The sequence below is a fragment of the Xenopus laevis genome, chromosome 2L (genome assembly GCF_017654675.1).
Source record: "Xenopus laevis strain J_2021 chromosome 2L, Xenopus_laevis_v10.1, whole genome shotgun sequence".
Taxonomy (NCBI): domain Eukaryota; kingdom Metazoa; phylum Chordata; class Amphibia; order Anura; family Pipidae; genus Xenopus; species Xenopus laevis.
The window spans coordinates 8,322,468-8,346,530 of NC_054373.1; the positions used below are offsets into that span (position 1 = coordinate 8,322,468).

Genomic DNA, 24,063 nt, shown 5'->3' on the forward strand with positions numbered 1-24,063 from the left:
ATTGCACCTATCCTGGCCCTCATTCGGAAAGGGGGTAAACCCAGCTTGTGGCCTCCATCTGCCATTGAAGCTTTTCAGTCATTGAAAGAGGCCTTCACATCCGCTTCTGTCCTCCGACACCCCAATCCTGAACTACCCTTCTGCATCGAAGTTGATGCTTCTGAAGTCGGAGCTGGAGCCATCTTGTCCCAGAGACACCCCGCTGATGGGAAGTTGCATCCCTGTGCTTATTTTTCCAAGAAGTTCTCGTCCGCAGAGCAGAACTACGATGTCGGGAACCGAGAACTCTTGGCTGTCAAACTTGCCCTTGAAGAGTGGCGTCACCTCCTGGAGGGTTCTCTGATTCCTGTTCAGATCTACACCGATCATAAGAATCTCGAGTTCATCCAGTCCCTCAAGAGGCTAAACCCCAGACAAGCAAGGTGGGCTCTCTTCTTCTCTCGATTTAATTTTATCTTGTCTTATCGCCCAGGCTCCAAGAATCTGAAGGCCGATGCCTTGTCTCGTAGCTTCACTCCGGTGGACCGCTCTCCTGAGAGACAAGAGCCAATCATTCCTCCAATCAAGATTATTGCCTCCCTGTATCCACAGTTTGCCGACCAAATCCTGGCTGGTCAGTCTTCTGCTCCTTCTGATACACCCATTGGAATGGCATTTGTTCCTCCTGAGCTGCGTCTGCCTATCCTGCAACAGACCCATTGCTCCAGGCAAGCCGGACATCCTGGCCCAGCTAAGACTCTTGAACTCTTACGACGCCTGGTTTGGTGGCCTGATATCCGCAAAGATGCGAAGGACTTCGTTGCTGCTTGCAATGTTTGTGCCACGTCTAAGTCAAGCCACTCTCGCCCCAGTGGGTTACTACAGCCTTTGCCGGTTCCTTCCCGTCCCTGGACCCACCTGTCCATGGACTTCATTGTCGAACTTCCTCCCTCTTGTGGGAACACTGTGATCTGGGTTGTCATTGATCGATTCTCCAAAATGGCCCATTTCATCCCTTTGAAGAAGTTGCCCTCTGCGGTGGAGTTGTCCCAGTTATTTATCCAGTACATCTTCCGCCTGCATGGTTTCCCGGTGGAGATCGTCTCCGATAGAGGCACCCAATTTACTGCCAAATTCTGGCGTTCCCTATGCAAGAACCTGGGAATTGTTCTTCAGTTTTCTTCTGCATACCTTCCGCAGACGAATGGGGCAGCTGAACGTGTCAACCAAGCCCTGGAACAGTTCCTGAGGAACCACGTATCCCTCTGCCAGGATGACTGGTCAGATCTCCTCCCATGGGCGGAATTCGCTCATAATAATGCTTGTCATTCCTCTACAGGAAGATCTCCGTTCATGTCGGTGTATGGGCAGCATCCTCAAGCTTTTCCCCAAGACTTTGTACTATCTGACGTCCCGGCTGCTGACGATTCCGCAGCCCATATGTCTGCTATTTGGGCTGCTACCAAGTCGAACCTAGAGAAGAGCGCTCTTGTTCATAAGACTTTCGCGGATCGTCGTCGAAGATCCTCTCCTCCCTACAAGGTGGGTGATAATGTCTGGCTCTCTTCCAGGAATATCCGGTTGAAGATACCATCTCCCAAGTTAGGTCCAAAATTCGTGGGTCCATTTCCCATCTTGGAGATAATCAACCCTGTGGCTGTCAGACTTCAGCTTCCACCAGAGATGAGAATCCCCAACGTGTTCCACGTGTCTCTGGTGAAACCCGCCATCACCAACCGGTTCTCTGGCGGTCAATCTCCTCCTCCTGCCATCTCTGTGGAGGGTCAACTCGAGTACGAGGTGGAGAAAATCTTAGACTCCAGGATCTCCAGAGGGTCCCTTCAGTACCTCATTCAGTGGAGGGGCTTTGGTCCTGAAGAATGCTCCTGGGAAGGACACCGTGATGTTCACGCTCCTCGTCTGGTGAGGGATTTTCACGCCAAGTTTCCCCAGAAGCCTTGTCCTGGTGGTCCTGAGGCCCCCCGTGAGGGGGGGGTACTGTCACGATCGCCGCCCGGAGCAGGACCAGGAGCTCCGGGCGGCGCAGCTATTCCTTCCGACGCCGCTCCCAAAATGGCGGCGCCCATGGCCGCCACGTGGGTAGCGGCACCGGCGCAGAGACGCCTGCGCGCAAGTGCGCAGGCACGAAAACGTCACAACGGCGCGACGGACGCAGGCGCAGCGCGTCGGTCGCAGACGTGCTGACGCCGACGCAAGGGCGCCAAAAAACCCCTTTAAAAGGACGCCTGAGGCGTCAAGATGGCGCCCGAAAATAGGATCTTGTTCCTGATTAGATTCCTGGGTTCCCTGTTGCTGTTTTTCCTGTGTATTCGATTGATTGATCTCTTGTTGTTGACCCCCTGCCTGGACTTTGGACTCTGTTTATATTCTGCCTGCCTTTTGACCTGTTGCCTGAACTTTATTACCCCTTCTGCTGAATCCCTGGATACCACGATCCTGATCCCTCCTGAGGGGCTTCCTCCTATATCCGGACAACTCCCCAGAGGGAACTCCCGGTTCCCTGACAATTCTCATATGTATTCTCTAATATGTGTATGATTTCTGAAGTCGTTATCAGACTCTTCTTTAGTATAGCTAGGGGCACAATATGCTATTCAGCTACCAGTTAGCTAAGATAAGATCTCTGTTTCGGATGTGCTTGTTGGGAGTCTGGCCAGATCCTGATGAGCGCATGGGAAGCAAGATCTGTTATTAATCAAATCATTATATCTTCTTACTAAATTACTATATGAGGTCATTATTTGCTAAGACTATATAAACTGGGGGTCTCCATTCGGTCAGTTGAGGGATTTGCACGTGACAACCACAAGGCCTGTGGTATAGCCATAGGATCTTTGGAACCATTTGAGCCTCGATCTGCAGACTGTTTTGTGGATCTCCAAGTCTTGAAGGCAGAGCAGAGTTGCTTGGATACTTTGCTCACTCAGTAATGTATATCTTTTTCATTCTATATGTGTAATAAACCTTTGCTTATATGTAGCTAGTGTGTTTCAATTATTTCCGAGAGACTCATAGAACCACAATTAAAACACTGACTAATCTAAAATGTGTAATTTTGTCTTTCTATTCCAAACTATCCAATTGCAAAGCTACATTAAAGACAGCTGTTTTCATGACATTTCTGAAAATCGCTTAAAAAATATTGCAATTTGCCTAATTTATCTCACCTAATTTCTTATATACAATGGAAAAACACCCTAAATAAAAATGGCAAGGGGCCACTAAACAGTGTTATGGCCAATATGCATAGCTATACCAAAGCAGGTGGCATATGCAGACCCCAAATAGTGTATACGAATTTTCTCAGCTGCCAAGTTGTCCCCCTGTCTGCGTATAATGTGCTGTAGGACTACGTAATAGTACAAGACCCCCAAACCAAAAACCAGATAGTTTTGGAAAGTACACATTTTGATGAATCAAAAATGGGTAATTATGTCTTTCTTTTCCAAACTACCCAACTGCAAAGCTACACTAAAGGCAGCAATTTTTATGGCCTCTCTGAAAATTGCCTAAAGATATTGCAATTTGCTGCATTTATCTCAACCAATTTCTTACATACAATGGTATAACACCCTAAATATTGACGCCAAAGGTCTACTGAACAGTTTGATACCCAATATGCATAGATATACCAAAGCAGGTGACATGTGCGGACCCCAAATTAAAAGAATGCGAAATGTGCGAACTTTTTGGCTAAGCGAAATGGCGCAAATTCGCCCATCACTAGACATCATATTGTGTACCGTAAGACCCCCTAACTGCACAAAGACCCCCCAAAAAACATATACTTTTGAAAAGTACACACTCTGACTAATTCAACAAGTGAAAAGACATCTTTGTATACCAAAGTACCAAACTGCAAAGCTATGCTAAAAACACACATAAGGAACAATAAGGGAGGGATAAAATTCCAATAACACTACAAAAATTTCCCAAACCAATGAAACAACAAAACTAACTGTTTTAGGTGAAAAACTAAAGAAAAGAGTAAAAAGTGTGTGAATAAGTGAGCAAAAGGGAGCAGGATTGTGCAAAATAAAATTAAAATTAAAAATCACAATCTTTACTAAAATATGTGTGTAAGTACATAAATGTATGCAAGTGAGTGTAAGTGTGTGCAAGTATGTAAAAAATGGTCACTTACCATATTTCTTGTAGGAGGGTCACTGAATGGGGTCCTGGAGGTCCTAGAGGTCCATTGGATCAGAGCAATGCACAGCAAGACGTGCATGGGTAGAACAGGAGGAGAAGGAATTCAGGAGAGCAGCAGACCCATGATCCGATTGGAGGTTGGCCCACAGAACCAACATAACAGCCCCCCAGCCTCATTGCCCAGGGGACTGTAATTCCTCCCGACACTCTGCGGAGGTGGCAAAAGTTGCTGATGCAGAGATAAGGGCTTGCCTGCCAGCACATATGGCATACATGCTTGGCAGGCAAAGGGTTAAAGGGGCTCTAAACACAAAAAATTAATTGGTTTTTGTTGATGCTGTACTGTTATGAATACAGTTTATTACTCTTGTTCATAACATCTGAGGCTTTCAAATTGTTATTCACACATAAATTCTAGTATTATTAGTGGTTTTGAAGATCTTAGCTGTTTCTTGGAATCAGAGTGACCATAACTCATTTAACTTCCACAACCTGCATAGTCAATTAATCCTAAAATTACCTTTATTTCAGTGTTAAAATAACAGTATGATTTATTTCTGAATGTGACTCTAAGGGGCACATCTACTAACTCGAGTGAAGGATTCGAATTTCAACGTTTTTATTGGGGTACTTCGACCATCGAATAGGCTGCTACGACCTTCAACTACGACTTCGATTTGAACGATTCAAACTAAAAATCATTTGACCATTCGATAGTCGAAGTACTGTCTCTTTAAAAAAAACTTAGACTACATACTTCGGTAGTTTAAACCTTCCCCATTACTTTTAGGTTTTTTGATCGATGGAAAATCCGTCGATTGACCGATTAAAATCCTTCGATCATTTGATCGTAGGATTTGCGGTAAATTCTACAAATTTGATATTCGAATTCGTAGGATTTTACCTCGAGGGTTGAATTTGAGGGTTTATTAACCCTCGATATTCAACCCTTAGTAAATGTGCCCTTAAATGTGCAATTTTCAGATGCAGGATGAGGACTGCACAGAGCATTGATTCAGTCCTCATACAACGATCCTCTAATGCCCAATGCATGATCTGATCTCTGGGGCCAATGGTTGGATCAGTCTGATTTGGCCCTGCATGTGGGGGCCAAATCAGGCCCAGCTTCACTCGTTTGTCTACCTCACAAAACAAGTGGATCAGTCAACTGGCCACCTTTACATTTCACATAAAATAATCTTGTAATGTGCTGTACATCAAAGTTAATGTAGCACTGGTCTTAATGATTATTTTTTTGTACCTTTTAACAGGGGAATTTTGATAAAGCATTTTGATAAACAAACATTTTTCATTTTCATTTTTTTAATTTTCAATACAGAGGCTTTTTAATTGTGATTTGCAAATAACCTTAAAATATTTTGGTACTGTGTGAGTCTCTTGTAAAATGACATTAGCAATATTAACTTACTCAGGGTTGGACTGGGCCAGCAAGACACGAGAATGAAACCTGGTGGGCCTCTCTAACCCAGGCCCAGTTACTGGCAGGAACATTCAGCGACTCATTTATACCCCCAATTTCAGCTGCTAGAAAGTAAAAAATACACAATGCACAGTGTGAGGGGTGAGGAGGCTAATGGCAGTGGAAAAGTGGGGCCCCTGAGGTGGCAGAGTGAATTCTTTTGCCAGCCATGCCAGCCAATGTGTATTACCTTGAAAATACATGGTATTTTAAAATAATTCCTGCTGTTTTGTAACCTGATAAGAATCAATACCATTATTCTGTTACATAATGGGCAAAATTTAATTCCACAAGAAAAAGTTATTTTACAGTTTATCAAATCAAAACTTATAGGTGATGTTCAATTTGAGGAGGAAAAAAAGCTTGTCTTAATTCAGTTCCATTTCCCATAATGTTTTCATGTGATAAACAGTGAGATAAAATGTTCTCTCCTTAAACTAAATCTTGCGTATAGATTTTATTTTGATAAATTATAAAATAAAATATTTTCATTGATTTGAATGGGACCCATTGTCTCACAAGAACAGACACTCCTGGAAACAACATATTTCTTGAGATGAAAGAGTAGATTTTGCATTTGAATTAACTGCTTTTTCAAAATATGTAATTGGTAAATATTTACTTTTCATTACCTTGATTGTGCATGATTAATTTTAAATCTCTTTGTTGTGGCTTTGTGTCATAATCACTGTGCACATATAGCAATATTATATAAAACGTGAATGAGATTGCAGGATGTTCGATAAATGTTGTAAAGATGGGGACTACAAAACTTCTATGTGCTTACCTTTTCCTTCTTTTATGCCTAATGAACACTCAAGATGTTGGTAAGGAGAATATTTACAGCTTTCATTCATGTAATTTTCCTATTGATATATAATGTAAGTGTATGATTCCCTTTCCTTGTACTAATGTAAATTAAGGGTATAAGGTGATGCTGGAAGTCTCTGCTGGTGCTTGTAAACTTCTGTCTACTTTTGGGAATTGTAGTTTAAAGATGGCCTCCAAAGTGTAGCTTTTAATATTCTGGTAATTTACTGACCGAATGTTATCTGTGAGTTGGCACCCCTAAGAAGTTATTTGCCTATTCAAATTGTGGAACAACTGGAAAATGGAAAAGCTTATTTCCTTAGGCCTTATTGAGTTAATACATTCTTAGAGCTAGAAAATGACAACAAAAGCATAGCTTGGACAGATCTGATGAATATGTATTTATCTTCTATAAGGATTTGCTTTTCTCTCCACAAATATATACAAAATGTCTGGGGCATATTAATAATTATATTTAATAATTAATCAATAATTCTATAATATTAGTAATAACAAAAATACTAAAGGATATTGAGTCTATAAAAATAATGCTTGGTATAGTCAGGTTATGATTTCCTATAAGATCTATACCACAATCTATACCACACTTTGCATGTAAAATGTAAAAAAATGTGCATAAATCAAAGAACCAACCTGGAATGTAGACTATTGCACTTCCACTATGTTTTTTTATGGATTGGGGATGGGACTGCTGGTCCCACCAATGCACTCCATATACAGGGTCAATATTAAAATGATACTAACTTTTATGTAATTCTCAGCACCTAAGCCTAATATCACATGTAGCATTTGAACCATTGCCAATGGAAAATACAGCAGCCTTTCCATAACTGTGCTTAGATACAGAACAAGAAATGTATTAGGCAAATGTGGGATCCCAAAATAATGAAAGTCTCAGACTAGTATGGTATACATGAAAATGGGTATACTACTAAATTCTATTCAGTTTTACAGAGAAACAGCTTTGTCTACACAAAATTTCATGTGCACATAATTACCCCCTTTTTAAATCAAAATAATTATGCAGGCTTTAATAAAGCTTTATTATTTTCTGTTGGATTAGGGACTCAGGGTTCCTATATTTCTGAATTTTAAAAATTCATTAGTTTTGTTTGTTTGAACAGACAGAGATGTCGGGGCTGCTTTATGCTGCACATATAAACTATGGTTTAATTATCTAAATTGTGAAATAATTTTAAAGCTAAGTGCTGATTGGTTCCTATTAGCAAGTGCAATAATAATTTAGCACTTTCTTAGTAAATTATCCCTTATATGCATTTCTTTTTTTTTGTGAAACAGTTTTTGAGAAACATTTGAGAATCATTTTGACATGATGAGTCGTGTTTGTTATAGAAATATAGGAAGATGGGGGCAAAACTTGAACTGGGTAGGTGGGGGGTTTGTTAGGGGGGAAGAAAAGAAAAGAAAGGAAGAAAACGGACTGAGTAGAATAAACAGTGTGCCAGCCTTAAATCTCAATGACAGTAGGTTCAGTGGGTTATCTTATCCCAGAAGTTTTGTATTTTAGAACAGGACCAGCATATGTGGAGAAGGGATCCCACCTCTCCACAGTTTCTCCAACAGGTGTTGGGATGGTCTGGGAATATTGTATGTAGTTTGTCTGGTGTATGATACCAAAACATGAGAAATTTATAAACACTTTCCCTCCATTAATGCACGTTACCATTTTGTTTTTTGCATTGGCCCAGATCGATATAAAATATTCATTGTTAGGTTGTTGTGTTTGAATCTTGTCCCATTTCAGCATGTATTGATGTTTAATTGAAGTATCTGCATACATATTCTTCGGCACACCACTTACTTTTCCTTTTTCCTTTAGGGTGCATTCAACTCCTCCAGCTACTTCCAAGCCTGGTTTTCATACAACAATTCCCATAGGGAGGAAGCACACCAAACATATGATTTTGCCTTTTAGGACATTTATTCAGCAGTGTTGGCACAAGCTTTCGGGGTCAACCCCTTCCTCAGGTGCAACCTCATTGCACCTGAGGAAGGGGTTGACCCCGAAAGCTTGTGCCAACACTGCTGAATAAATGTCCTAAAAGGCAAAATCATATGTTTGGTGTGCTTCCTCCCTATGGGAATTGTTAATTGAAGTATCTGACTGTGGGTCTGTCAGCAGTTTGTATAACTTTGAAATTAGACCTTTCTGTGGTAGACCCGGTAGAGCTAGTGACTCAAATAGGAGAAGGGAAAATTTTTTGCTTGTTATAGATAGGATCCATCAAGTTCAGAAGGATGTGGGTGGAGTCCTCTAGTCGGTCCCTAATTGTATATTGATTGATCCTCTGCCATCTACTGTAAAAGTCTTGCTTTCATCCTGGGGGGAAAGTCTGGATTTTTAGGTAGATTATGTAAAGAGGGTAAGCTGATTTTAAATTGTATTTGAGTTTGGGGGTATTTCCAGATATGAATCATGGGCTGTGTGGTATGAAGAAGTCCCTTCAGGAGATGGTCAACTTATTGTAGGACCAGATCCGAGAGTTTACATGTGATTTGTGAGACATTTTGTTTTCCATGTAGCCTCATGTAGAGGTGGGTTCCCGTTGTGATTAAGCGAATAGTTGGCAGAGATGGGCTGCCTCATAGTATTTTTGTAATAGTGGGACTCCGCGTCCTCCATGCTGTACAGAAGTATTTAAGGTCGACTTAGGGATCCTAACGTTTGTTGCCCAAGATGAATTTGTGCAGAATGGTTTAAATACTTTTAAATGCTGCAGGGGGAATGATATTAGCAATGTCTTAAATAGATATAAAAAATTGTGAAGAATAGTTATTTTAAGTGCTGAAATCCTATCAAACCAGGAAAGTTTAGTTGTAGACCATTTATGTATGTTTTTTTTGTTTCTTCAATCAAGTAGGGCAATAGGTCTATAGTTAGTGAAGAGTGTTGTATCTTTTCCTTCTTTAGGAATTCAAGACAAATAGGATGTTAACATAGAAGAAGAAATGGGTTTGCTGGAAAGGAACTGATTGAAAAAATTGGTTAGGTATGGTGAGTTTTATTATACATATATGGGAGCCCATCTGGCCCTGGCATTTTATTGTTGGGCATTGTTTTAAGTGTGGTGGCTATTTCCTCTGGGGTAATTTCTCTGTTAAGTGTTTCAAGGTCAGGTTCTGAACCTGGGTAGATTTGTGTCGTTAAAAAAAATTTGTGAGTGGGTCTGGGTCAGGTCCTGTATGTGCATGTATTGTAAATTATAAAGTTTTTGATAAAAGCCATGGAAGAGTTTCCCAATTTGTTCAGGGTTATAAGAATGCTGGCCTGTTGGGGTTTTTATAGAGGTGATTCTTCTAGAGGTTTTTGGGTCCCTGAGTTTACTGGCTAGCAGAGTATGATGTTTTTCTCCTTTTTCATAGTACATTTCTTTTGTCCAAATAATGTGTTTTTCTGTGTCTTTGACTTTTAGCTCTTTTAGCTGTTGATGTAAGTCTAAGATTTGGGACAGTAGCGTTTCTGATCCTAGGGTATAGTATTTCTGTTCTAAGATATGTAATTGGGTTTGCATCTCAATCCACCCTACACGTTTCCACTTAGTCATGGGCTCTGATGACAGTCACAGGATATGAGAAAATATACAGAAAACAACCAATAAAAAAAATTTGGGAAAAAACAGAACAAAAAATCATTAAAGAGACAGTACCTCTCAATTCTTTAAGACATTAAATATTGCAGAAAATACTTTAAAATCATTTGTCTTTATATGTGAAGGTATACAGAGAAGGATGTAGTGAAAAGGTATTATTACTATAAAAATACAATGTATGAACATATAAAATGGCAGCGGAGAATGCACCAGACACATAATTAGATATTTCTGTTCCGTCAAAATTAGTTAGCATTATTAGATTGTATTGAATATGAAGAAAGTGTAAACAGCTTCATATATATATATATATATATATATATATATATACATATATATATATATATATACATATACATATATATACAGTCCCAAAGGTGCACACCATTTACAGGATAGAGTACCTGGGTGCCCGAGCCAGCAGGGTAAATGTATAGGTGAAGAATGGCGGCACTCACTGGATTTTCAGGCGAAATAAAGGAAAAAATTTTTATTTAACACAACGTTTCAATCCCTCACATGCATGTTTGTATACTCTTGAGAAAGATCCCTGTGAGGGATCGAAACGTCGAGTTAAATAAAAAGTTTTTCTTTATTTTGCCTGAAAATCCTGTGAGTGCCGCCATTCTTCACCTATATATATATATATATATGTAAATTTATCTAGTAAATTAGAAGTGCTGAGCGCCTATAGAGTGCATGCTCCCTCCATCTTCACAATTAAACTTGAAACTGCCATGGTGTCTCACTGAAAATGCAGCTGTCAATATGCCTTTTCCTGCGTACACTGCTTTCACCTGAAATGAATGGAAATGCTTCACTTAGCATAGACACTGACACTGATGATAATCCTGACCTGGGCGTTCCAGTGTCTGCTATAGGTATTCATTCATTTAAATGGAAAGCAACTGCAGTCAGTCTGGTCCATAAAGCCAAGACATGATCCCTATCTTTACCCAGAGAGGAAGTACCAAAATATCAGAACCAGGAAACACACCAGTCAATTAAAAATAAATTGGCAAAATATTTATAAAGTACTATTATCTACAGGTTCAAGCTGGGCATGTGCATAGCACAGTACATTTCAAAGCAATTTTATAGTATGCATACATCTGATCTGCCTCAAGGGATACCTTGAAGCAAAGAGGGAGATGGTAATGGCAGACTGTGCAGGAAAGGAGCCACATACTGATTCAGTTTTTAAAGAACATATGAGCCTGCCTTTGGTAAAATCAACGGGGGTCAAAGAAATTTAATACAAGGATATAGTTAATCACCATGGGTGCCTTATTACCTGGCTTTGAAGGAGCACCAATCCTGTGTCAACCAAACCATCCTGCTGATCCTTTGCAGCCATAGCTGTTCTGTCTAAAGTTTCAATGTTCTTCCAGATCTTGCCTTGACATCCACAATTCACCTTAACTGACCACTTTTGATGATATTATGGACAGTGGACATTGCAAGCTGGAAGTATTTTGCTAAGTTTTTATAGCCCTTCCCTGCTTTGTAGTCACCAGTTAACTTCATTTTCAGATTTTATTAAGCTCTGCTTAAAGGAAAACTATACCCCCCAAACAATGTAGGTCTCTATTACAAGATACTGAGTAAAACAGCTCAGGTGTAAAACCCTGCTCCATGTAAATGAACCATTATCATAATAATATACTTTTTTAGTAGTATGTGCCATTGGGTAATCATAAATAGAAAATTGCCATTTTAAAAAATAAGGGCCGCCCCCTAAAATCGTACGATTCACTGTGCACACATACAAACCACATGTAAGGTCACATGAGCCAATTAACAGACAGAGTTCTGCCTTTTGCTTCCTCACTTCTTCCTGTTACAGTTAGTGTTGTAGTATTTCTGGTCAGGTGATCTCTGAGGCAGCACAGATAGAGTCACGAAATGGTGGTTCAAGGCAAGAGATGTAAAAGGGCAATATTTATGTAAATATATATTCCAGTTTGGTAAGATTCTTTAATATGTCATTCAATTTGATATAAACTATCAGTTGCTTAAGTATTCATTTTGGAGGTATAGTTTTCCTTTAAGAACTCCTAATTACTACTAAGGCCTAATCAGGTTATTAGTGTCAGCGTTAGGGACCTTGCAAAAACAGTATTCATAAATGGGCAAGAGGGATGGTGCCCAAACTACTGCACATGCTGCAAGTGATATTTTATTGGTTTCTTTGTAAATTTAGCTGTTTGTTAACATTTGTAAATATGTCACTTTTTAACGCACTGAATCCTGCAGTAGTTGTTTACTAATTTTCACTTACACAGTTGACTAAATATGTAATTTGGCAAATGGTGCCCACACTTTTGTGCTGGACTGTAGGAGTTACTACTAGAAGTTAGTATCATAGAAGTAGTCATGGAAGTTGGCTGGTATCCAATCTTAAATTGCATCCATTCAGGACAGATTCTGTAAAGTCATAAACAATAAACAACAAGCCTGAACAAGGTTATAAACAATAATAACAAAACAATGATAATCATCTATATACACACTTTGATTAGAATTTCCACACTCCAAACAATTAAATATTTTGCCATTTTACTTGGGTAGTTTAAGACATTTCTTGGTGTACCTATTGGATGCACTGTGATCATACTGGTATGCAGTGCTTGTTATGGCTCAAAATTGTGCCAATAGGTACAGATGAAGCCAGCTTGGTTTGTGTGTTTAAAAGAGACTATCTAAACACATTTAACCCATTTATCCCATTTAACACAGAAAACTGCCTCACAGCATCCCATCTAATTAAAGCATTCACCATTTTTTAACAATGGTGCTTTGGTATGCTAATGGAAAGGTTAAATGCATTAAATGAGTTAAGATGACTTTAGATAACACAGTTTCTTCAGTTAATCCTGAGTCATGACGCATTTAACACACAAATCCAATTGGCTTCATCTGTATATTACTGAAGAAAGAAATAAAACATTTTCTGTAACATGAGCAAATATAAAGATATAGAGATTGCTGTTGCCACACAGAACATTTTTACTTTATAGACTGCAATATATTCTCCATTCTGTTGGGCTGTAATGCTTATAGTGATCAAGAAAAATGTTATTAATGCAACATACTTTAGTTATAATGTCTTCTAGTCATTGTTGGTTTATTACCACAATTCTATGGACTAATATCCTTTTTTTATTTCTAGGTGTGGCACAAGCAGAAGAATGTAAGGGTGTATCTAATTATTTCCCAGTTATTCACCAAGAGCATATTGAGTAGATTTATCCATTTTAGAGTTTGAGGCCAAAAAACATATTTCCCCAACCACAATTTTTTTTTTATAAATGCATCAATTAATACACTCCTCCTACAGAATCCTATATTGAAATCCATTTTTCTAAAGAGCAAAAATATTTTTTATATTTAATTTTGAAATCTGATGTGTGGCTACACATGTTCTTAGTTTCCCAGGTGACCCCAGCCATATGACTTGTGCTCTGATATATTTTAGACACACTTTACTAACTTACTTACAGTTGGAGTGATATCATCCCGTCCCTGCACCCCCTGAGAAACAGATCAACAGAACAATCTTTGTAATGCTATTCTGCTTGTGTTTCTAGGTATGGAAATACAACAAGCAACAGGTGAGGAGACACCTACATTGGTGGTAGTGGTTGAGTCCTGTGTGTGAGTACAATACACTTTTTTGTTAAGGGATAGTTTTTTTAGTAAATGTTCCTAATTTGATTTTGTGAAACTAAATAAGTGATTCTGTACTTAAGAGATACAACAGATATCTCTTTACCAAGGTGGCAATTAAAAGAAAGAACATTTGTTTGATTTGATAGATGAAATCTAACCAATAATTCCAATGCATGTGATGCACTATGGTGCACAGAATCATGTCCCTTAGTTCAGCAATCACTTTCATCTGTATCATTTATATAAAAAAATAACTGGCATAAGGTTTGAGTGCATAGGGGTCCTTTGTACTAAACACACATCAATGCTCCCTAAAGTGTGCATCTGACACAAAGGTTATATATCAAACGTCAAATTTTATTTTTTATACCTCGACTGAACTCACAACTCAAATGTTTTCTAATTTAAGAAAAAAACTTGAATGGGAAAAACTATAACCAGCGAGTTTGGGGTTAACAACCGGAAAACTCCAATCAATCAAGTTTTCGGTGAATAAATTTGAATGCCTCGAATTTACCAAGTTTTGAGTAAAACTCTCTGATTAAAACTCGAACATCATGAAGGCTATTAACATTTGCAAATGGTTCAAGGGACCTCTGCCATTGACTTCTACATGACCTCAATAAGCTTTAGATGGTGTATTTTTAAATTCAAGCTTTTATATTCAAGCATTTACAGGGTTGGGGTAAAATAAATCTTGAAAATTTACATTTGAATTTTTTCTTTAATTAGAAATCATTTGAGTTGTTCATTCAAGTTCATTCAAGATCTAAAAAAGCTCATATAACAAATTAACAAAATTTGACCTTTGATAAATAACCCTCTAAGTATGATGTAGACCATCATATTCTAAGACTATTTGCAGTTGGTTTTCATATTTATTTTTCACGCTTTTTAAAATAATTTAGTTTTTTTTGTTCAGCAGTACTTTAGTTTGAAATTTAAAAGCTAACTGGTTATGCTAGGATCCAATTACTAGTAACCGGGCAGTGGTTTAAATGAGAGACTGCAATATGAATAGGACAAGATCTGATTGTAAAGATAAATAAAAAGTAACAATAACAGTCAACATAATAATACAACATAATCTTATTGTTTTATAAATTACATACTCATGGTACAATTCAAGGAGAAGCAATTAGCCAGTGAGTTATTTCTGACATATGTCTCTTAAAGTTAGCCCATCTGCTGTCCATGGTGTGTTATCTGATGAACTTCTGTCCAATAATTGGATTTGTTGGGGAAATATGGGGAGAGTAGAGGGAGTTCCAAGCAGAAGAGTCTGTGATAAGTATTGTTGAGTCGTTAAATATCAAGTGAGAATAACTTGATTTTGGGGAAATTTTAGGTATTCGGAGCTTAGTAAATAACCCCCCAAGTCTGCAAAGGCAGCCATCTTAATTTCATGGTTCCCTATTTTAATTCCCTGGATTAAGATAGTATTCCCTATTGAATTAATGAGATATTCCATATTTAATATATATAGTAGGGGGACAGAGGACATCCCTGTCAGGTGCCATTTGTAAGAGGGAAGTCTCTGATAGAGTTCCATTGATTTGGACCTTAGCTGCAGGGGAGCTATATTGCACCATTATTTTGGATACTAAGGGGCACATTTACTTAGCTCGAGTGAACAATTGGAATGAAAAATACTTCGAATTTCAAAGGTTTTTTTTGGCTGCTTCGACCTTCGACTACGGCTTCGACTTCAAATCGAACGATTTGAACTAAAAATCGTTCGACTATTCGACCATTTGATAGTCAAAGTACTGTCTCTTTAAAAAAAACTTTGACTACCTACTTCACCACCTAAAACCTACCAAGCACGAATGTTAGCCTAGGGGACCTTCCCCCTAGGCTTTCCTAGCAATTTTTGATCCAAGGAAAATCATTCGATCGATGGATTAAAATCCTTTGAATTGTTCGATTGAACTAAATGCGGTAAATCCTTCGACTTCGATATTCGAAGTCAAAGGATTTTATGGTCGAATATCGAGGGTTAATTAGCCCTCAATATTCAACCCATAGTAAATGTGCCCCTAAGGGTGTGACTAATTCTGATGTATGTATATATGTATGTATGTATCTATGAAGGATTATTTTAGGAAGCTCCAGACAATCCTATGGAGGACATGGCCTGTTTAAGTTCCTCAAGGAGATAAGGTTGATGCAATGCCTCATTAGTGACAGGGTCATTAATTGAAGAGTATCTAGTTTCTGTTATGCATTATTTTAACTGATGTTTGGCTTTGGGTATTTTAGTAGTTTGAAGATTATAGAGTTTGGAGTAATATTGCTTAAAGGTATTTGCAGTCTTACTAGTAAGATGAGTGACAACCCTCTGGTATTTGTATGTTTTATATAAAAATTAATTTTTGTTTTTGCTTAAACAATCTAGCCATTATTTTACCACATTTGACAGCTTGAGTTTTTTATGACCTCTTGTGAGTAGGACATGGACCAAGAATAATATCACCATAACTCCTTACAGGAACATAGTGGAGGAATTATAGTTTATTCATTGGTAATGGCTCCCCTACTAATTATATTAATAGTAAACATCAATACTGTGTGACCTGCACCTGCCCAGATATTTGTATCTGAAAAAAAATAAGTGCCAAACCTTGTCATGTTTGGACACTTTTGAAACTATTATTGCATTGAACCCACATCCAGTTTTTTACAAAGTTTGTGTAACCAGTATGGATTCTGGGATGATAAATGAGTTTGAGTATCATGTGATCTCCACATTACCTATGAGGAATCATGGTATGAACTCTAAGTCACACCTAGTGGGCTTTCACTCCCCCATATGGCATGTCTCTTGTTAGCCTATCACCCTGTAAGGATTAGTTTATGGAAAACTGACAGGAGCAAATGTGCTATATACACTTTTAATGAAAGGAAAAACTGATACAGAGACCCCTGCAATCAATTGAAAATAGGGCAGATAGAAAAAACAAGTCCAAGTTCAGGCCAGTGGTCAAGGGCAGACAGTAGACAAACATAACCAGGAACAGGAAAAGGTCAGGAAAGGCAGAGAACTTGCAGAGTCAAGAAAAAAGTCGAGGTATAAAAAGGAGATTAGATAATAGGGAACAAGGATAGAAGCAGGACCATAAGAACAAGGTTGCAGGGTCAGGAAAAAATCAGAGGAAGTGGAGAAAATCAGGAACCCAATCAACAACAGACATGGCTAAGAAAAGGCAGAAAGGACAATGTGCCATAATTTTAATATTGTAGCAGATAAACAAAAGAAATCAGAAGTAACAGGAGGTAGGTTCCCTGCTGAAAATTTAATTATGTCATTGCATTAGTCAATTTTTATAAGAAATAGCATTATGAATTAGGACAGTTTGTCAGGGTCTGAAAGATGAGAGAAAAATGAATTATATTTGCTACTTTAATGCTATTTCTAACTTGAGCACTCCTGAGGGGTTCTTTACCAAACTTTGAATGCAAAAATCATTTAAGTTCATATCTTTATTTGGTCCATAACATCAAAATATTCATTTTCTTAGTGTGCCAGAAAAACATGAAAATTTTATCCCTTGGTTTAAATCTTGGATAGATATTTTAGACTGGTCACTAATATTTATGTTTTGTTTTCATGATTTTTAGATGTTCAAGAACAGATGCCTTCAGAGGGTAACAACACATACTTTGTATGAGAGAAAACTATACTTTTTTTCATCTCATAAAAAATATAACTTAAAATGTGACCTTTTTGATAGGGACTAAAATATCAGTGAAATTGTATTAAAATTGCTTCTTTTATTCTCACTTTCTAAATTAAGCATTCTTGGTGCTTGACAAAATATCTTTATTTGGTCTCTAACTGGAAAATACTTATATTCTTATTGTAGCACTTAAACAAGATATATCAGAAGCAACAGGAGATAAGTTCCCAGCTGAATATTTTGTTACGCAGATTTACATATTCTGGTCATTTAAGTGTTTTACTGCATATGCAACTGTCCATATGAATTTAAACATTAATGATTTTATACAGAGGAAGCCATTCGGATCTGTGTGTTAAATGTGTCATGACTTAGGTTAACTGAAGAAACTGTATTATCTAAAGTCATCTAAACTTATTTAATGCATTAAACCTTTTAATTAGCATACCAAAGCACCATTTCTCATGAATGGAGAACTCTTTAATTAGATGTTTGGCTGTGATGCAATGTTCTGTGTTACATGGGATAAATGGGATAAGTGCATTTAGATATTCTGTGTTAAATACTTAAACCAAAATAGCTTAATGAGTACCTTGGTTTTAGAAAGAAATATTAGAAAGATTATTCCAACTTAATACTATCATAAATATAGGTAATGGTTTGTCCATCTTATGAGAAATAGAGTTTTGAATTGGGATAGTTTGTTATGGTCTAAAACATGAGTAAAAACTAAAAAACATTTGCTTTTTTAGTGCTATTTATAACTTTATCACTCTTGGACTTGAATTTCATATATATATATATATATATATATATATATATATATATATATATATATATATATATATATTCAGTCCGTAAAATAGATAATAATCTTTTTTACTGGTTTCAATCTTGCATATATACTTTAGACTGGCTTCTAATTTTTATGTTTTATTCTCTTGATTTTTAGATGGTCAAGAACAGAAAGCTCCAGAAGGTAATGGCACAACTTAATACTGTATACAAAAGAAAACTATACTTGTATATATCATATGAAATATAACTTAAAATATGGTCAGTTTGATAGAGACAAAAATATTAGTAAAATTATATTACATTGGCTTCTTTTATTCTGACTTTCTAAATTGAGGGTTCTTGGTGCTTGACAAAATATCTTTATTTGGTCTGTAACTTGGAAATTTTCATATTTTTATAGTACCAGATGAGTCAAAAGCAACAGGAGGTAAGTTCCAAACTGAATATTTTATGATGCAGATTTACATATTTTGATCATTTAAGTGTTTTAATGCGTGTTAAAAATTGTCCATATGAATGTAAACATGAATGCTTTTATACAGATAAAGTCACTCGGATTTGTGTGTTAAATACATCATGACTCAAGCTAACTAAAGAAACTGAGTTTTCTAAAGTCATTTAATGCATTTAACATTTTCATTAGCATACCAAAGCACCACTGCTCACAAATGGAGAACTCTTTAATTAGATGTTTGGCTGTGATGCAATGTTCTGTGTTACATGGGATAAATGGGATAAGTGCATTTAGATATTCTGTGTTAAATACTTAAACCAAAATAGCTTAATGAGTACCTTGGTTTCAATATTAGAAATATTATTCCAACTTAATACTGTCATAAATATAGGTAATGGTTTGTCCATCTTATGAGAAATAGAGTTTTGAATTGGGATAGTTTGTTATGGTCTAAAAGATGAGTAAAAACTTAAAAACATTTGCTTTTTTAGTGCTATTTATAACTTTATATATATATATTCAGTCCGTAACATAGATAATAATCTTTTTTACTGGTTTCAATCTTGCATATATACTTTAGACTGGCTTCTAATTTTTATGTTTTGTTCTCTTGATTTTTAGATGGTCAAGAACAGATAGCTCCAGAAGGTAATGACACAACTTAATACTATATACAAATGAAAACTATACTTGTATATATCATATGAAATATAACTTAAAATATGGTCAGTTTGATAGAGACAAAAATATTAGTAAAATTATATTACATTGGCTTCTTTTATTCTGACTTTCTAAATTGAGGGTTCTTGGTGCTTGACAAAATATCTTTATTTGGTCTGTAACTTGGAAATTTTCATATTTTTATAGTACCAGATGAGTCAAAAGCAACAGGAGGTAAGTTCCAAACTGAATATTTTATGATGCAGATTTACATATTTTGATCATTTAAGTGTTTTAATGCGTGTTAAAAATTGTCCATATGAATGTAAACATGAATGCTTTTATACAGATAAAGTCACTCGGATTTGTGTGTTAAATACATCATGACTCAAGCTAACTAAAGAAACTGAGTTTTCTAAAGTCATTTAATGCATTTAACATTTTCATTAGCATACCAAAGCACCACTGCTCACAAATGGAGAACTCTTTAATTAGATGTTTGGCTGTGATGCAATGTTCTGTGTTACATGGGATAAATGGGATAAGTGCATTTAGATATTCTGTGTTAAATACTTAAAACAAAATAGCTTAATGAGTACCTTGGTTTCAATATTAGAAATATTATTCCAACTTAATACTGTCATAAATATAGGTAATGGTTTGTCCATCTTATGAGAAATAGAGTTTTGAATTGGGATAGTTTGTTATGGTCTAAAAGATGAGTAAAAACTTAAAAACATTTGCTTTTTTAGTGCTATTTATAACTTTATATATATATATTCAGTCCGTAACATAGATAATAATCTTTTTTACTGGTTTCAATCTTGCATATATACTTTAGACTGGCTTCTAATTTTTATGTTTTGTTCTCTTGATTTTTAGATGGTCAAGAACAGATAGCTCCAGAAGGTAATGACACAACTTAATACTATATACAAATGAAAACTATACTTGTATATTTCATATGAAATATAACTTAAAATATGGTCAGTTTGATAGAGACAAAAAGTATTAGAAAATTATATTAAATTGGCTTCTTTTATTCTGACTTTCTAAATTGAGCGTTCTTGGTGCTTGACAAAATATCTTTATTTGGTCTGTAACTTGGAAATTTTCATATTTTTATAGTACCAGATGAGTCAAAAGCAACAGGAGGTAAGTTCCAAGCTCAATATTTTATGATGCAGATTTATATATTTTGATCATTTAAGTGTTTTAATGCGTGTTAAAAATTGTCCATATGAATGTAAACATGAATGATTTTATACAGATAAAGTCACTCGGATTTGTGTGTTAAATACATCATGACTCAAGTTAACTAAAGAAACTGAGTTTTCTAAAGTCATTCTGTGTTAAATACTTAAACCAAAATAGCTTAATGAGTACCTTGGTTTCAATATAAGAAAGATTATTCCAACTTAAAATCAACTCTCTTGATTTTTAGATGGTCAAGAACAGATAGCTCCAGAAGGTAATGGCACAACTTAATACTGTGTAAAAAAGAAAACTATACTTGTATATCGCATATGAAATATAACTTAAAATATGGTCAGTTTGATAGAGACAAAAAGTATTAGTAAAATTATATTACATTGGCTTCTTTTATTCTGACTTTCTAAATTGAACGTTCTTGGTGCTTGACAAAATATCTTTATTTGGTCTGTAACTTGGAAATATTCATATTTTTATAGTACCAGATGAATCAAAAGCAACAGGAGGTAAGTTCCAAGCTGAATATTTTATGATGCAGATTTACATATTTTGATCATTTAAGTGTTTTAATGTGTGTTAAAAATTGTCCATATGAATGTAAACATGAATGATTTTATACAGATAAAGTCACTCGGATTTGTGTGTTAAATACATCATGACTCAGGTTAACTAAAGAAACTGCATTTTCTAAAGTCATCTAAACTCATTTAATACATTTAACATTTTCATTAGCATACCAAAGCACCACTGCTCACAAATGGAGAACTCTTTAATTAGATGTTTAGTTGTGATGCAATGTTCTGTGTTACATGGGATAAATGGGATAAGTGCATTTAGATATTCTGTGTTAAACACTTAAACCAAAGAAGCTTAATGTGTACCTTGGTTTCAATATTAGAAAGATTATTTCATCTGATCTTAAATTCTTATGTTATTTTAAGATTATTTTTGGAGACCCAACAATGAGCAGAACCTTCAAGAAATAAAAAAACATCTTAATACTATCATAAATATAAATAATGGTTTGTCCATCTTATGAGAAATAGAGTTTTGAATTGGGATAGTTTGTTATGGTCTAAAAGATGAGTAAAAACTGAAAAACATTTGCTTTTTTAGTGCTATTTATAACTTTATCACTCATGGAGTTCAATTTCATATATATATATATATATATATATATATATATATATATATATATATTCAGTCCGCAACATAGAGATAATAATGTTTTTTACTGGTTTCAATCTTGGATATATACTTTAGACTGGTTTTTAATTTTTATGTTTTGTTCTCATGATTTTTAGATTTTCAAGAACAGATATCTCCAGAAGGAGATCATCATGACTCAGGTTAACTAAAGAAACTGCATTTTCTAAAGTCATCTAAACTCATTTAATACATTTAACATTTTCATTAGCATACCAAAGCACCACTGCTCACAAATGGAGAACTCTTTAATTAGATGTTTGGCTGTGATGCAATGTTCTGTGTTACAAGGGATAAATGGGATAAGTGCATTTAGATATTCTGTGTTAAATACTTAAACCAAAATAGCTTAATGAGTACCTTGGTTTCAATATTAGAAAGATTATTCCAACTTAATACTATCATAAATATAGGTAATGGTTTTTCCATCTTATGAGAAATAGAGTTTTGAATTGGGATAGTTTGTTATGGTCTAAAAGATGAGTAAAAACTGAAAAACATTTGCTTTTCTTAGTGCTATTTATAACTTTATCACTCTTGGAGTTGAATTTCCTATCATATATATATATATATATATATATATATATATATATATATATATATATATATATATATATATTCAGTCCGTAACATAGATAATAATCTTTTTTACTGGTTTCAATCTTGCATATATACTTTAGACTGGCTTCTAATTTTTCTGTTTTGTTCTCTTGATTTTTAGATGGTCAAGAACAGATAGCTCCAGGGGGTAATGACACAACTTAATACTGTATACAAATGAAAACTATACTTGTATATCTCATATGAAATATAACTTAAAATATGGTCAGTTTGATAGAGACAAAAAGTATTAGTAAAATTATATTAAATTGGCTTCTTTTATTCTGACTTTCTAAATTGAGCGTTCTTGGTGCTTGACAAAATATCTTTATTTGGTCTGTAACTTGGAAATATTCATATTTTTATAGTACCAGATGAGTCAAAAGCAACAGGAGGTAAGTTCCAAACTGAATATTTTATGATGCAGATTTACATATTTTGATCATTTAAGTGTTTTAATGCGTGTTAAAAATTGTCCATATGAATGTAAACATGAATGATTTTATACAGATAAAGTCACTCGGATTTGTGTGTTAAATACATCATGACTCAAGCTAACTAAAGAAACTGAGTTTTCTAAAGTCATTTAATGCATTTAACATTTTCATTAGCATACCAAAGCACCACTGCTCACAAATGGAGAACTCTTTAATTAGATGTTTGGCTGTGATGCAATGTTCTGTGTTACATGGGATAAATGGGATAAGTGCATTTAGATATTCTGTGTTAAATACTTAAACCAAAATAGCTTAATGAGTACCTTGGTTTCAATATTAGAAATATTATTCCAACATAATACTGTCATAAATATAGGTAATGGTTTGTCCATCTTATGAGAAATAGAGTTTTGAATTGGGATAGTTTGTTATGGTCTAAAAGATGAGTAAAAACTTAAAAACATTTGCTTTTTTAGTGCTATTTATAACTTTATATATATATATTCAGTCCGTAACATAGATAATAATCTTTTTTACTGGTTTCAATCTTGCATATATACTTTAGACTGGCTTCTAATTTTTATGTTTTGTTCTCTTGATTTTTAGATGGTCAAGAACAGATAGCTCCAGAAGGTAATGACACAACTTAATACTATATACAAATGAAAACTATACTTGTATATTTCATATGAAATATAACTTAAAATATGGTCAGTTTGATAGAGACAAAAAGTATTAGAAAATTATATTAAATTGGCTTCTTTTATTCTGACTTTCTAAATTGAGCGTTCTTGGTGCTTGACAAAATATCTTTATTTGGTCTGTAACTTGGAAATTTTCATATTTTTATAGTACCAGATGAGTCAAAAGCAACAGGAGGTAAGTTCCAAGCTCAATATTTTATGATGCAGATTTATATATTTTGATCATTTAAGTGTTTTAATGCGTGTTAAAAATTGTCCATATGAATGTAAACATGAATGATTTTATACAGATAAAGTCACTCGGATTTGTGTGTTAAATACATCATGACTCAAGTTAACTAAAGAAACTGAGTTTTCTAAAGTCATTCTGTGTTAAATACTTAAACCAAAATAGCTTAATGAGTACCTTGGTTTCAATATAAGAAAGATTATTCCAACTTAAAATCAACTCTCTTGATTTTTAGATGGTCAAGAACAGATAGCTCCAGAAGGTAATGGCACAACTTAATACTGTGTAAAAAAGAAAACTATACTTGTATATCTCATATGAAATATAACTTAAAATA

General features: G+C 35.4%; 1 protein-coding gene across 50 annotated transcripts in view; it reads left to right on the forward strand.

Moving 5' to 3' along the window:
- The first annotated feature begins 6,382 nt into the window (after positions 1-6,382).
- Positions 6,383-24,063, forward strand: part of LOC108707843 (spore wall protein 2-like) — an 85,899-nt gene continuing 68,218 nt past the window's right edge. For 31 of the 50 annotated variants that reach the window (XM_041581455.1, XM_041581461.1, XM_041581475.1 and 28 more), the window contains exons 1-18: positions 6,383-6,459; positions 13,247-13,267; positions 13,665-13,688; positions 17,368-17,394; positions 18,379-18,405; positions 18,625-18,651; positions 19,300-19,326; positions 19,546-19,572; positions 20,221-20,247; positions 20,467-20,493; positions 20,783-20,809; positions 21,030-21,056; positions 21,855-21,899; positions 22,478-22,504; positions 22,725-22,751; positions 23,400-23,426; positions 23,646-23,672; positions 23,962-23,988. In XM_041581455.1, the coding sequence (XP_041437389.1) occupies positions 6,390-6,459; positions 13,247-13,267; positions 13,665-13,688; positions 17,368-17,394; positions 18,379-18,405; positions 18,625-18,651; positions 19,300-19,326; positions 19,546-19,572; positions 20,221-20,247; positions 20,467-20,493; positions 20,783-20,809; positions 21,030-21,056; positions 21,855-21,899; positions 22,478-22,504; positions 22,725-22,751; positions 23,400-23,426; positions 23,646-23,672; positions 23,962-23,988 (538 nt within the window). In that variant the 5' untranslated portion in view covers positions 6,383-6,389. The remainder of the gene's footprint in view (positions 6,460-13,246; positions 13,268-13,664; positions 13,689-17,367; positions 17,395-18,378; positions 18,406-18,624; positions 18,652-19,299; positions 19,327-19,545; positions 19,573-20,220; positions 20,248-20,466; positions 20,494-20,782; positions 20,810-21,029; positions 21,057-21,854; positions 21,900-22,477; positions 22,505-22,724; positions 22,752-23,399; positions 23,427-23,645; positions 23,673-23,961; positions 23,989-24,063) is intronic. The other 19 variants (XM_041581482.1, XM_041581484.1, XM_041581489.1 and 16 more) reach the window with 6 other exon arrangements.